Source organism: Petromyzon marinus, chromosome 33, assembly GCF_048934315.1.
Source record: "Petromyzon marinus isolate PM22_M1 ecotype Great Lakes invasive population chromosome 33, UKy_Petmar_22M1.pri1.0, whole genome shotgun sequence".
Taxonomy (NCBI): domain Eukaryota; kingdom Metazoa; phylum Chordata; class Hyperoartia; order Petromyzontiformes; family Petromyzontidae; genus Petromyzon; species Petromyzon marinus.
Window position 1 is genome coordinate 2,717,882 of NC_133699.1, and position 15,234 is coordinate 2,733,115.

Sequence of the window (15,234 nt, forward strand, 5' to 3'; positions counted from 1 at the left end):
CCACTTGTGAAGTTATTTGATGATGAACTTTCTTCATTGATCACAGGCTGAGTTTAAAATGCCGAACGTGTTTTGACCTCTTAAGTGTTGCACGTTGCCATAATAAAATGCTGTTTTTCCACCAGGCTCTAAGGCTCTCCAAGAGAGGGTGCAGAAAATGGAAGTAAAACATTAACTGACTACACTTGTTTTTCATCCATTGTTGTACAGTACTACACTTCTATTGTTCAACATCGATGCTCCCTCACCTTCACTGACCGGCGTGGTGAATTGTGGTTAAATAACCCACAAGACCTGCACGGTGTGAGTAGGCCCTCATACAGTCGTGGAAGATGCTGGGGACGGTTCGCAGAGATGGAGGTCTGTGTCATTTGTAAGGCACCCAATCGGCCGAGGGGATCTTGTTGGCGTTGACGTAAGGGCTATAAACGTTCACATGAATGCGAGTACCCCCTTTCTAATGCAGACATTCATTCAGCAGTGCATAGAGAATTCCTGTTGCTTGTTTTTTTTTGTCGCCAGAGATAAGGATGAGCGGGCAGGCTTTGGGCTGCACAAATGTCCACCAATGTGCAGCCAAGAGAGCTGGTTTGGGGGTTGGGGGGGGGATATAATCCTTGGATTGAATGGAATCTGTGTTCCTAGAAGACAACAAAGGTTTGCGGTGTCTGTCAGCTGGCGGGCCATGTGACTTTTAGTGAAATTCAGATTTCTCGTGTGAAAAACAGATTTCAGAGTCTGCGAGAATATTCGAAAACATGCATAGCACCCCCCCATCTTTCCAATGCCCCTTCTTTGACACTAACCCCATTTTTATCAGCACCTGTCACATTGTTTCAATACGAGTCAGTTTTGTTCAATGGGTCTTTTATTTCAAAGTGAAAACGTGTGATTTTTTTTATAGCATGGACTCGTGTTGAATAAACATGTGGTGAATTCCGTAAGCTTCCAATGCAGATTATGGGAGTGTGCATGATATACTAGTAATGATGATGACTAATTCATCAAAACGTAAGTAAAACATTGTGAAACTTATTGGTTCTACAGTATATAAATAATTAAAACACAATCGACATCGCTTTGTCAATCCACTGTGGAACGAAAATCTCCCAATGCCCTGCCGGTCATCGAGCTTGTTTAACCATACTTTGTACCATACTGATCAGTGCAGGCTCGTGAGAGTGGGACCCAGGACTGGTTTAGATATCACTCGCCACGAATGTTAGCCTTGTCCGATCCGACTCGGGTTTTTTAGGTTCATAGCGCAGTTCATTAACCACTCCGCCACTCATCCACTGCACAATTCCAATATTTTAGTGTTATCGATCATGGCCAATGCTCTACACTCGTGTAATTGTAATACGTTTGTGTAACATGTTTTCCATAGTCCAGTGCAGTAGTTGACCCGGGCTGCACGCACCCCCTGGGGGTGCGAGATGCTCTTCCTGGGCGTGCGATACATGCCAGATGTTTTAGTAGGTAAATAATCTAAAACACAAACTAAGCACGGGCACGTCAGTACATATACTTTGTTTCAACATAACCTATGTATTTAACACATTTTATATTACGATTCAGAACCAAAGAGGGGGGGGGGAGTGCAAGGCTGCAGAGAAGGTTAAGAACCACTCGTCCAGTGTGTTGATGCAGTTGCAATGCTTGATGTCTGCTTAATGAACGTAGTTTTTATTAAGCCATTGGATAATTGTGTAATAATGCAACGACTCTTATTGTTGCGTATATTATTTCATCACCTGCTTTCTGGACCTGGATCTTAGCATGGTGGTAAATATAAATCTTATTTTGCTCTGTGCGCTCACTGCCCTCTGGTGGACAACATTGCCCTCTCTATTTTCCTCTGCTGCTCATAACCCCAACTAGACGCTTGGTGGCAGTCTGAGTCTACCTCTGGGTCACGGTGAGTCCGGGTCAGTCAAGGGGAACATTCTCACGGTTCGACCATTTGTGCGTCTCCTCTGATTCACTCATTCCCGCAATTCGCTCAGGGGGTTGTGTCGGACAGTGAAAGAGGCCACACTTTTGCGTGGCCGTGGCACGACCACGAGATGGCAGTACATTGATGATTTACTGAACCTTATCCGTTCCGAGCTTTTTTTACATTCTGCTTTCTGTAGGTACTATAGTGTCCTCCAAGCATGCCGCATGCTCATTCATGATGGAATTTGCCAAATATCTCAATGCAGGACTCCTGAAAACGATGAATGCGATTCACCTGGGGGTTGGCCATATCCGGCGTGACATGAAATAGATCAAATACATTTCCATTTGGAGCTCTGGATGCGAGTAGTGTGCCCTGATTGGCGGAATCACAGACCTACATCTGAAGTCTTTATCCACCCCAGGGACACGGTCAACGTGCGTTTCTCACACGTCAATCAACCATTTGATATTGAATTCTCGGAGCTGGCATCGAATTTAAGTGTGCAGCTATTGGTGCACAAAACACATCGAATGTAATGTTTGTTTTGTGCAGCTATTGGTGCACAAAACACATCGATGTAATGTTTGTTTTGTGCAGCTATTGGTGACTGGGCTGACACCATAAACTTGCCGCACTTAAGAGAGCAGGTTACTGTAATCGCGAATGGCTGCCCGGAGTTTCATTCCAGGATCCAGGCGGTGCCGGCTTAGTGCCCTCACCCCTGGCCCACCCAGTCACCGTGTCGTCACTCTTCACTTTAGGTCGACGAGGGCAACAATTGCTGGATGACGACACTAACTGGGAGTTGAACCCACGACGCTGGCTACAGGCTTGAGAATCACACTTTCCCCTGTTTGGTCGCGGTGTGAAATTTTTGACATCCAAAATCTCTAGGATGTTTTTTTTTTGGGGTTGGACCACGTTGTGTTCGGCTTGTGTCCGGCAAATCGCTCCACGTGCTCGAGGGCATCGTCAGGAAATGAATTGGCCCAATTCCTGAGTTCATTTAAAAAGCAGCCGGCACGTGCCGCACAACCCAAAAATACATCGGGAAAAGTCATACAGCATAACCGTGAAATCCTACGCAGTTGACGTCCAGTATTTTTGTGGCATCCAAATTGCTACGGAGGTGCCTCATCCAATATATACGTTGAACTTCTTTCGCACCGTACGTAGCCAACCGTGCTAATTGGAGGTGCGGGGTAAGGACAACAAATTAAACACAAAAAGCAGTTCTAAATGAATGAGTTTTCATTTTGGAAGGAAGAGCGTTCCAGGCGGCCGCAAATAAAGAGAAACCTCCCTGTTCAATTAATAGGTGAACTGGTAAAGCTCCGTCGATGATGGCATTAATTAGTGATCGCAATGACATACAATGTAGCTTCTCAATCCCATCACCTTTGTCAAGTAAGTCGGTAAGCATCATTACAGCTCTTGCCACCAATACTCCAAGGCTTTGCTTTCACGGCCGTCACTCGCACAATCTCTTTTTCCACACACGTCAGTGTTCCCCATTGACTAACTGCATCGGGAAATAAGAGGCGAATATCTTTGGACGTTATTCTATTGTGTACTGCTTGCTTATAGGGCTGGGAGTTTCTTCTTCCAATTACTACACTACCCAGAATGCGTCTGTGATCTCATTAGATCCTGGAAGCCAAGCCGGCTCGAACCTGGATATTGCATAAGGGGGGGGGGGGGCACCTGTCCCGGCACACCAGGTTGTCATAGTTACTTGGTGGCCAGCAACGCAGAGTACAAAAAGATCCTTTGTTGTACCATAATTTATATGATCGACACCATCACGCCACACTGACCAGCATGGCACAAAGTATGGTAAAATAACATCCACGATTTGCAAAGCGTCGGGAGATCTGAATCCATGCAGCAATGAGGCCGGTTTGTGTACGTGTTTATTTCTATCAATGAGCCTCATTGTAAAAACAAAACGTACAATGCACAGGAACTTGGCACATGGTAGGGATTATGATTTTTATTTTGGCGAAAGCCATCGTCACAGCAGCTTAATTCTTAACCGCTTGTTCTACCCCCCCCCCCCCCCCCCCACCAAGGTTCTGGTTTCCCTCGTTCCCTTCCATCGACACTACCATCATCCACTTCCAAACGATGCATGGGCCCATGGGAAGGGTCAGGGCTCGCCACGGATGAATGCATGCACGCATGCAATATATATTCCGTCTATGAAAAGTAAAAACGACCTCTCCGGCGCGTAGCTTCGCAAGGGGGCAAATCCGAAATGCAATGCCATTGTGCTGTCAGGATGCACAGCCGCCACACACACGTGCGTTAATACAAACTGAACTGCATCTGTTTTTTTTTCATGCAGGATTTGATTAAGCAATCCAATTTAGAGCATGTGCTCGAATGTGTGAAAGATGGCTTGCGAAGTGGTCAGGAGTTGGAAATACAGCGATGCATTTGCGTGGAGGATTGAGTGTTGTCCCGTAGAATGGATGAGAATCATCCAGGTGCTTTTGTACTCTCACGATTGGACAAAATCCGCCTTTAATGGAATTGGTCAAACGTCCAAATGTAGGTCCCTCCTTGCAAAACATTATTGAGACTATTCTTGATAAATTATTTAGTACATTATTGCTGACACTGCCCAGCGGTAGCGTGTTTGCATTGTCTTTTTTTTGCAGAGGTTCGCGGCTTGAATTTGGACGTTAGAGAGCCCCTGAGATAATTCAACATGAGTGGGGCCACTGGGTCCAAATTTTTGTCAAAATTGGAAAATTCCTCCTGCTACGAATCATTTAGGATTACACGTAGCAACATCGCCCCCTGCTGTGAACATACCGCAGACTGCCTGTGAAACATGGTTTCTTTTGTGATGAGAATGGTGTAAGAATGGTGCGAATACCAAATCTAAATTATAATTGACTTTATTTAGTATATTATTTGTTAACTACCATACTGCCTTTTAAACATTACAATTCATGAACGAGAAGCCAACTTAGATGTTGCATTATTTTCCTATGACCCGGTCATATGAATTTATACAAAATGGTTTAATTTTACGTTTAATTTAACTTGTTTAATAAGTATAGTAGTCCTGAATCTGTGTCGGTCATTGTTTTGTAAAGCAATAGTATTAGTTAAAATCGGATATCAAGTTGCTGAAGCGATTATGGCCAGTCAGAGTACTGAACTAGTAAAGTGGATTTACAAGTGCAGTGAGTTGATGGTCTTATTCTAGTCACCAATGCTCAAAAACCCTCGTAAAATTATATCCGTATTTTTTCTATAAATTTGGCTTGTTCTAGGTCTGATACATATTTAACCTTTATTGACATACTATCAAAAAAAATATTCAATTATTGTCATTAGTCATGGTCATTAGTCATGGTCAATCCACTGCTGGATGAAGGCCTACCCAAGCCACCGCCATCTCTCATGATCCTATAATGCAATCATGCACCGGGCACCTGCGCACGAGCTGAATTAATCACTCCGTCTCTAAGATGTACGTCGCGTTCCATTGCTTTGCTGGACCTCAGTCATTATTCTTGACCATCATTACTTCTCATGAAGTTTCCTGCCCAAGCACACTTATTGTTGTTAAGAGTTTAAATTATTCCATTACTCAGTGTGCGCTCTCTAATCCACGCGTTCCACTTTTCCTCAATGTATTTCCAAGCATGCGTCTGTACATGCTTTTCTGTGGACTGTTCCGTTTTTGTTAAAACAAATTCCGCTATTGACTTCGTTTCTGAACCATACACCACATCCGGCAGTGTCCACTCATTTTTGTATTGTTTTGGTTTTACAATCTTTGCGAGATATCAAATGGCGTGACCTTCACAAGTAAATTATGTGATGTCATCATCCGTGGACGTTCTGTTCTCTGGTAAAGGGTCAATGGGTGCTCATTGCGGAGTTTAGAATGGAAAGTTCTTTGTCTCTTGATGCGGTGCTGAGAGCACAATTGAAATTTAATTGGGTAGGGGAATAAAATGATAAAGAGAAGACGAAACCCGCAGATTTGTGCGAAATCACGCAAGTAACGAGCGGTCAGTGGCTGGAGGAAATGGGAGGTCGCGGGGTTGGGGAGGGTTGGGATCGCCCGCACTTGCTCCCGAAACCTTTCACGGAATTGTTATTCAATTAGTAACAATTGCACTAAAAAAAGAAACCCTTTTGAAGGGCAACCAGCATTGCCATTAGGCTCTGTAAACCGCGCTCTATACTGGTGGCAGTTTGAACATTTCGTACGCTCCTGCTTGAGAGTAGCACGTGCGTTTCCACTGCCTCGGACCATAATAGCCACAAATGCGCCCAATCGCATTGGATTGTACGAGTTACGAAGGGTCACGGCCGGTTAGTAATTTGGACGGGTGATCTCAAAGGTTTGCCAGGTGTTCTATGGGTGGGGTTGCAGGATGGCAAACGTATTGCTGTGTTGAGTGTCTGCCTCTCATATGCATGATAGGCTTTCTCCAGGCATCTCCAGTTTCCTCTCATGTAAAGCCACACACTCTTGAGTGGATTGGCCAGCTATCTCAGTGTTTAGGACACTCGTGAAAAAGAGGTCTTAAGACTCTATGATCATCATCGTCGTCATGATCCACCCTCTGGTCCAACTTATTGCCAGGTCAGCTGACGTACCAAACTTCTCCACGTTCTTTGTCCTCCCATATGTGCTCTTCCTCCGTCACCACTCTCCAGTCCTCACCTCTGTGCTTCACGTTGTGAAGTGAGCTCGGGTCGCCGGCTTCATGTTGCAGGGGGCTAACCAAGTGATTCCCGCACCTCCGATTAGCGCGGTTGGCTGCGTATGGTGCGGAAAGGAGTTCAACGTACACACGTACGTACACTTCCTGTTAACAAGGTGAGTGGCCACCTGCGATAATGGCTGCAACCTTTAGAGTCGAGGACACTGACAGTGGCTCATTATTCCAACAAGCTACGGGTGACGATTTCTGTATCTGATCGGCACTTACGGGGGGGGGGGGGGGGGGGGTAGCAAGGGGCCCTTGGAGGTCGTGGATCAACACCCAAACCTCGTAAGCTCAAGGGCTGACCCCAGTGGATACTGGTTCAGGGACAATGGTGCGAGTGGTCATGTCTCCAGCAAGTCAGTACGTGGACGAATTGGTTCGGAGATAGAATATCCTCAAAGTTACAATGTCTGCTCCTGCAGCAGGTGATGGACCAGGCCAGGCCCAGTATGTTTTGAATGGAAATGTTGGTGTGTTTATGTTCCCCCAAAATTGTATATCCTATCAGCAGAATGTTGAGTCGAAGAATCCATTCGGATAGCTTGCAGAGCAGTGCGACTCTTCACGTTAGACAAAAAACTCAAGAAAGGGGATATCATAGAGCTACCGCTGAGATCGATCTAAGTCGCCTCCAGTCCACCCAGGAGCGAGCAGCGCTTCCCCGCCTACTCTGTACATGACAGTAATGTTCATCACATGACAGTGAAACTAACATATTTAATCATCAGAGCGAAAAAAATGTCTTATGAAGTGCGGAACCACATTTTTAAGCAATGGTATTTTTTGTGTGCAGTCAATGGCGACCGTGCTGAGGCCATCAACACACCACGCTTGGTTCAATCAGAGGCGATCGAGTGGATTGAAACCCAGGATCTCGGCAGTGACCTCTAAGCCACCCAGCCACCTCAAGCCGGCATCATTTTAAAATCCAGGCCATACAATTTTAATGACTGGCAGGGACTCCGGCTTTCCTGGGTAAACAAATGGAATTATTATTATCATCACTACTTTGAGTGATTCAAGCAGAGGGCTTTTTTTAAAATGTCATCGCAAACGGTTTCATTTTGCACGGAGATAGCTCGGTCAGTACTCCACCTGTATACAGTACAGGGCTGTCCAGATGTTTTGTGATCCCCAATTAGTTAACCCCCTTACATTGTTTAACATTGCATATTCATTTAGGTTTCAAATAAACCTGATTAAAAATAAAATCATGACGGTTTAGAGGATTAAATGGGGGTCTCAAGACATCCGAACCACCCTTGCATAAGTAAATGTCGTACAAAAGAGTGGAGTGGTGGGCAGTCGGTAACCCACCGCAACATGAACCCGGCGACCCGAGTTCAATTCCCGGCCCATGGCATACCGAAACTGATCCTGTGCCTTCCCCCTTCAACAACCCATAGCTGTCCAAAGTGGTGAAGTATGGTCAAACAACCCACACAATCAACGCGGCGTTGGGAGGTCCTCATGGCAAGGGTTTGGTAAAAGGCTGTAAACTGTTATTATTGACGCGGTGAGAGAAACAAGTTTGATTCTGCATGTCCTTGCACAGACGCATACAAATACAGTACACTCTTGAATGTGGTCACATTGCATGTATTATAATTATTATTCCTACAGCACTGTGGTGTTGTTATTATGCACATTCACACCACAACGCGTGGTATAAGCTGCAGTGGTTTTAATTTTCAGAATGTCACATTTACCAAGTGAACAGGAGCTGCAATGCATGGAAATACAGTATTGGTTTTGATTTGCAGGTAAAACCGTTGCATGTAGGGCGTGTGACAATATGTACCTTAACTCGTTACGACTGCATAAATGACAAAATATAATTCCGCATCTGCCGAGATTTTACGTTTGTAAAAAGAACGAAACAATCTGAAATACGCAAGAGTTTTGTCGAGTGTCATTTTTTTCCTATTTTCAGCATTGACATCAACAGCACAAAACGAGCGGTTGTTTTAGTTACTGGCGCTGCAGTCTCGTTGTTTGCGAGTCTGCTGAAGACCCAGACACAAATCTGGCTCCAAAATGTGTTCCGCTAAACGAGATAACACGATTTAACTTCTGCCGCGTTTATAATCGATGTGTTGTGCATTCATAATGAGTGTAACGTGAAATATGACAAAGTAGTCGCATTGGATTAAACATAATTTCCACGTAAGCAAATTGTCTACGGTATCCACGAAAATACAAACACAATAGCACCTTGACCTAGAAAAAAAAAATGAAATGCGTTCATCTTTTGACAGCTGATATTTCAATTGCTTCCGCAAAAAAAAAAGATACTTTGATATAATTATAGAAAATTACACAGAATACAAAATGAGGTATCATATTGTAAATAAAAGTACAGCTTCTTTTATTTTTTTGAGAGCTCGATTCATACTGTGGCAAACCATTTAAAATGGCTCTGTTATAAAATTCGTCTCTACCAGTTGCAATTAGTGCCGTAATGCCTCACGATAAATTGCATGACGTGTTTTAATAAGGTATTTGACAAAGATCCTTTGTCGTACAAAATAAAAAAAAGATGGCCTTATTCTGAAAGTAATTACATACACTCGCAGTGCTCAAAAGAACCGGCAAACATAATAACGGGGAGCTGGGGTGGGCTGCGTTAGAATTTAACTTTAAACTATTGAAACACAAGTTTGATAAAAAAAAAAGCACCAAAAATATATTTATTTGTATAGGTGACGACGCTCGAGTGTTACCATGGAAACGGGTATATGACAGCACGTGTGTGTGTGTGTGTGCTTTGTACATACGCGTGCGATCCCACAACCGTGCATATATACATTCCCGTTAAAATGTATTTATTTCCTTTACTCCACTGAATACATTTCACCAGCGCTTGGAGCCCAGGATGTTCACATCTTCCTCGCGTGGCAGTCCGTGTTCGTGTGCGGCGGTGCGTGGCTACATGACACGGCAGGCTGAATAGACGCTATACGTATTTACCAGTGGGAATAGACAAAGTATTTGTATGTGTATATATATTTTTTAAAAATGTTGTCAACTTTTCTAAAAGCGGTCGTCCAACAGTGCTGATGGTTTTGAGCGATGCTCTGGTGTAACACCCAAACGCAGGCAGCTTGCGTCAATTCCCCCAATTAGCCTCGGAACAATGATGCTCCTTTTGTTGCGGCAGCACAAACGTGAGCCAACAAAAGGATACGGAGGCGCTCTTTCATTCGGAACACAATGCCCAGAAGATAACACTAGTGCCCTTGTGCAATGTGCCCATTTTCACAATATTCCACTCTTGCCACTTAAACGTACGTCCCTGCACAGTGCTTCTCATTGATTTAATAATGCTTCGTAAGTACAGCTTTTCTCTTATCACGACGAGGGCATTCCATTGTGTGCTTGTTTACGCAATTAACATACGAATTTAAGTTGGATTCTAATGACATATGTTGTGTATTCCCCTAAAAAAACCAATCCGCATATAACTCTCCGTAGAATTATCTCATCTCACTTCTGGGGTCAACCCCCCTTTAAGACAAATAAGATATACAAAAAGTGTGGATTTGCCATATACAGCTAGCAAGCCGTTATCAAAAAGTCGCAATTATACCCACGGCAAGATTAGCAACCACACACACTCCCCGCATTTGCAAATTAGTTTCACGATTCCCGCGGGAGAGCACGGTTGTGTACTTTTAATGAAGAGGAGGCCCTCGGCACGTGGTGACATGTCGCCTTCGGAAAATAACCGCGTCCCTAACGGACCGAGCAGCGCGCTGTGCCCGCTCGTCCGGGCCAAGCCGACAAGAGGGCCTTGAGCGCTGCAACTGCATTTAATTAAAACGTAGGCGTACATTTGCTTTTCGTCCCAACAAATTGGCCACCTATTCCTTCCGGAGTGTAAGTGTACCCGTTGCTCTTTTTTTGTGTGTTAAGTTCCATTGCATTCGGCACCACGTTTAGTCTTTTATTCGAGCTGCTGCCCGTTATTCACCGGTGTGGCTGCTAATTTTCTCTGGGTTCATTTTGTTTTCACGACCGGATACAAGGCCCTGGCGAAGTCAGCCAGGAACGACTGCATGGGTAGGGTGGTGTGTGTGTGTGTAGGAGGGGGGAACCCTCCCGCTCTCGCCGTTTAACGTATTCGACGCTTGCGAAGGTTTCTCCGTTTTTGTCTTTCACGGCGGCCGCGGCGGGAATTGGAAGCCTTTCTTTGTTTCCGTCCAACGTCCGCGGGTCTGGCGAGGCCGCGTCCGACCTCTGGGTTACTGGCGCACCTCGGAGCAGCGCTCGGTGGCAGAGGGAGTGTCGGGACACAGGCAGGTGCGCCCCCCAGACTTGGGTATGCACAGGTGTGAGCAGCTGCCATTGTTTACGCCGCAGTGGTTCTGCCCTGCACGGGGAGACGCGGGAACATCCGGATGTGCGCTTTATTAAATGTCTTGTTAACAATAACATTGTGTGCATGTATGCATGCGTGCGTGCGTGTGTGTATATATATGTCGTGGTATATATATATATAGTGGGGAGTGCTACAAATCCGGCGACCTGAGTTCGATTCCCGCTCACAGTCAACACCAGTGACAATTATGTGAACCGGTCCTGGGCCTCCCCTCGGTCGACTCAGCCTAAAATGAGTAACCGGTGCGGTGTGTAAAATTGCCACGAAGGAGAAAAATGCGGCCGGGCGTGGTGCTGTCCACCCACCCCCTAGTGTGCCGTGCTGGCCTTCATAGGTGCTCGCTAACAGCACTTTCCCCAACAGTCTGTTACACCACTGCTGGCAGAAGGGCCTCGACTAGAGGGAGCTCCGGAGAGCCCCTCTGCAGGGTATTTTGGCCTTCTTCTCCACGCTGGTCAGGTGGCTTAGAAGAGGTGGTGCTGCCCACAATTCGCCCCACCACACGCAACCTACCGATCGACTAATTGTGATGCACGTGTCCACTTCTACAGCTGGTTGGACAGCGGTGCGTGGGGGGTTAAGTAAAGTTGCACCGTTGTTTCGAGATAAAATCGGTGACCTCCGTATTGCAAGTCCAGTGTGCTAACTTTATACCACAGCAGCAATACTCAATTTGGACATTGAGCAAAGCCTGAAGTGAGTCTCAATATTTTGCAGGATGATCGTTTCCGGCGTAAGCATTGGCATATTTACCCAATGCTAATTTAGTTGTGTATTTATTTATGTTAATTTCGTTGCGCGAGGAAACAACCGTGACCAGAGAAGTCCCCCGCACGGGTAATGTATAAAGCATTGTCGCTTATTAATCACACTACTCTCAGATGGCCTCTCCCACGCCATGTCAGTCAGCGAGAGTTTCTTGACCATACTTGGCTGTGCTGGTCAGTGAGGGTCGGTGAACCGTTCGTTGGTGGTGGGGGGAGGAGGAGACAAGCAGGCTCAGAACCGATTGAATTGTCGCCCTACGCCGATGTTAGCCATGACCAGGAATTCGACTCAAGGTCATAGCATCGTGACCTAACGAGTGTGCCATCAATACCCCGGAAAACCACGGGCGGAGTTTGGGGGGGGGGGGTGGGCACGGTGGGGGGGCAACGCCCCAGCCAAACTGGTCACATTTATTAATTTATTTCTGTAGTTTACAATTAAGTTTAAAAATAAATTAATTGCATGCACCCGCGATTCCGAATGTGAGGGACAAAGCGAACACCTGCCACCCCCCCCCCCCCCAATATAGAAGTCGAACTCCGCCTATGGCTTAAAACTATTCAGAAAGGTTAAAAAATAAAAATCCTTTCTGCACTGTCCCAGATGGACTTTCGGTGTCTCCATTTCGACTAGCCCCATCCTCGTAGTCCCTGGACTGCAGGCGTCCCCCACACTATCCCTGGGCAAATGCTCACTGTTGAATCATTCTTTCAAGTGGCCGAGATTAGCTGCAGCTTACACCTGAACCCAAAACAAAGCCTCGGCGCCCCTGACATACCCCTTTGAGTCTGGCAATCACCCCCCCACCCCTGCCCTGCACCGCCTTAATCCCATGAGCACACAGGCAGACAACAATCTGCTCTGACCGACCGGCCTTGATGGGTTGGGGCTGCGCTGGGGCTTTCTGCCTGCATCTGAATTCATCAACATCAGGGCGAGCAGCGGGCAATCCTTGGAGCTGTCCTGCCAACGCCTGTTCCCTGGACAGCTGTGGACTCTATCTGCATAATGAATAGCGCTGGTGTGAGCTCGGGCAATTGTATCGGCCGGTTCTAACACTTTGCGTACATGATGAGCAACTCCTCTTGGACAGAAAAGTGCATGTAGGCTGGAGGCGAGCAGGAGTGATTATATGAGTAAAATGTGATTCCTAAATGGTAAAAGGCAAGATTGTGACAAGAATATTGGTCCCCCCATCATCCCTCGCATGTCACGTGACATCACCACGCTGCATGCAAGATGCACAACAGCTTTGCTTTATAAGACATATACCTAAAAAAACAATCTAAATTGTGGTCGTATTGTGTTACACAGCAGCAGGTCAATGAGATTACTGTATGCCAGTTTTATCCTTACGAGGATTTTTCGGTACGGCACAGCCATCAATTCCGTACGACTACTGCCTTGCGCTCCGTCGGCATGTTGTGTACCAGCCCCTCTCCCTGATCACCAAGCGGAGAATATGGTTCCGCTTAACGAGAGCAATAAACCAACTCTAAACACTTTGTGGAAAACGATGGAGAGACTCAGACCGTGCGTGCAGGCTGGAATCAAAGAGCAATCATACTGCACGCACAAAAGGTGCGATCGTGACCACGAGATCACTCCTCCCAATCATGTTTGCATGTCGCTTGACATAACCACTGCCAAAGCAGTCGCAGATTTGTTTTTCATTCTAAATACAATTAATATCAGTAACGCTGCTGCTATTGCTGCTTCTCCTGTCACTGTTGCTACTGTACTGCTACTGTTGCTACGATACTGCTGCTACTACTGCTGCTGCTTGCCGCTGCTTGCCGCTGCTGCTGCTACCGTGATACTACTGCCACAGCTGCTGACCGGGTGGGCAGTGCGGCTGTGCGATGGTGATGCCGTAGGGGTGCGTGCGGAGCCCCGGCAGGAACTCGTCCACCTCGTCTGCCCCATCGTTCCTCAGGGCCCGCACGCCGTCCCTGGTGTGTGGAGAACACGCGGCAAGGGAGCACAGGGTGAGAGAGGTCGTGGGCGCCGCGGTGGCGAGATGTTAATTACCTCGCATGGTATGCAGAAGGACGTGGGTTCGATCCCGACCCTGACGCCTGTATATGTGGAGTTTACATGTTCTCTCTCCACGTGGTAGCGTGGATTTTTCACTCCACATTTAGAAGTATGCATTATAGAGTATTTGGCTGCTGATAAATTTCCACATTTTCAGCCACTTTTTTGGGGGCTATCATTTGTAGCCAGGCCACTTCTGGGCTTTATCTGGTTAAAAAAAACATGTTGTAGTTTAGTTTTAGTGGCAGTGCGGAGGTGATGGGTACATCTCAAACAGATGGAGGCCATCATTTTTTTTGTAAATTGTTATTGCAGTTGCTGAGCACAAGCCCAAAGGAGCACGAGACCAAGCGGACAAGAACAAAGAGCATGATTGAAGCTGTAATCGATAAGAACCGATAAGTTCCCTGAGTTGAGCAAGGTTATTATAAGAGTTTGACGATGAGAGGGAATTCCAAAGCCGAGGGGTGGGTGGAAGAAGCCGAAAAATAAATGTTTTGATCTGCTGTGTGGTTATTAGACACAGGACTGTATGGATGTTCGCGATGAATGACGTACATCAATATCATTGTGAAGGGTAACTTTAGCATTCTTGAAAAAGTCCAAATTTCCCCTGTTCTTAAAATAAGTTTGAGATTGTCTCATTTGTGGCCTTAAGCCTGTGGTCGAAATTCCACATTCATATGTCAGGGGCCAGCATCTCCAAAGACAACCGCTGTTGATATTCCACAACGTGGTCGCCCTGTATATTGACCCCCGAGGGGTGTTGCACAATTAGCCCTTTAGGTATGTAACTGTGCATCATCGATTCATCAATTAAAATTAATCGATTCATCAATTAAAATGAATCCCTACGTTCACAATACACGATGCATCAAGTCACGCATGTGAGAACCGATCATATTTCCAATCGTGAGGTGAGGGGCCTCGTGTTATGGCACCTCGTTCACACCGTGACAAGGCAAGGGCAACTTCTGGACAATCACCAAAGGCAATTAAATTGCCACGAGCAACGTTGGCGACTTGCAATGGTGGTGGCGTCGAGTGAGGACTTTCGTCGAGTCAACTGAAACAGAGTTTGTGTGTTCTTATGAACAACGATCGGTCTACAAAACACACCACCGTGGGTGACCTCTGTCTGCGATCGAATTGGAAGTTTGCTATCCAAGATTCTTTCCTGCGGAGGGCGGGGGGGGGGGGAAGTGATCATATTTGTCCGGGTGTGGGCCAGCTATACTTCAACATGTACAATAAACCACAAATTGCTGCTACAAATATTGCCGATGACGGTTGCCGGCAACCATCGCCCTCGCGTATCCTCACGGTTTACGGTTCGAGTTGAAGAGGGCAAGGGGGGGGTGATG

General features: G+C 46.2%; 1 protein-coding gene across 1 annotated transcript in view; it reads right to left on the reverse strand.

The window, feature by feature from the left end:
• Window positions 1-8,353: 8,353 nt before the first annotated feature.
• Window positions 8,354-15,234, reverse strand: part of LOC116948311 (nidogen-2-like) — an 86,762-nt gene continuing 79,881 nt past the window's right edge. Inside the window, exons 21-22 of the mRNA XM_032964854.2 lie at window positions 13,673-13,785; window positions 8,354-11,056 (exon numbers count right to left, since the gene is read on the reverse strand). Of these exons, the coding sequence (XP_032820745.2) occupies window positions 10,929-11,056; window positions 13,673-13,785 (241 nt within the window). The 3' untranslated portion in view covers window positions 8,354-10,928. The remainder of the gene's footprint in view (window positions 11,057-13,672; window positions 13,786-15,234) is intronic.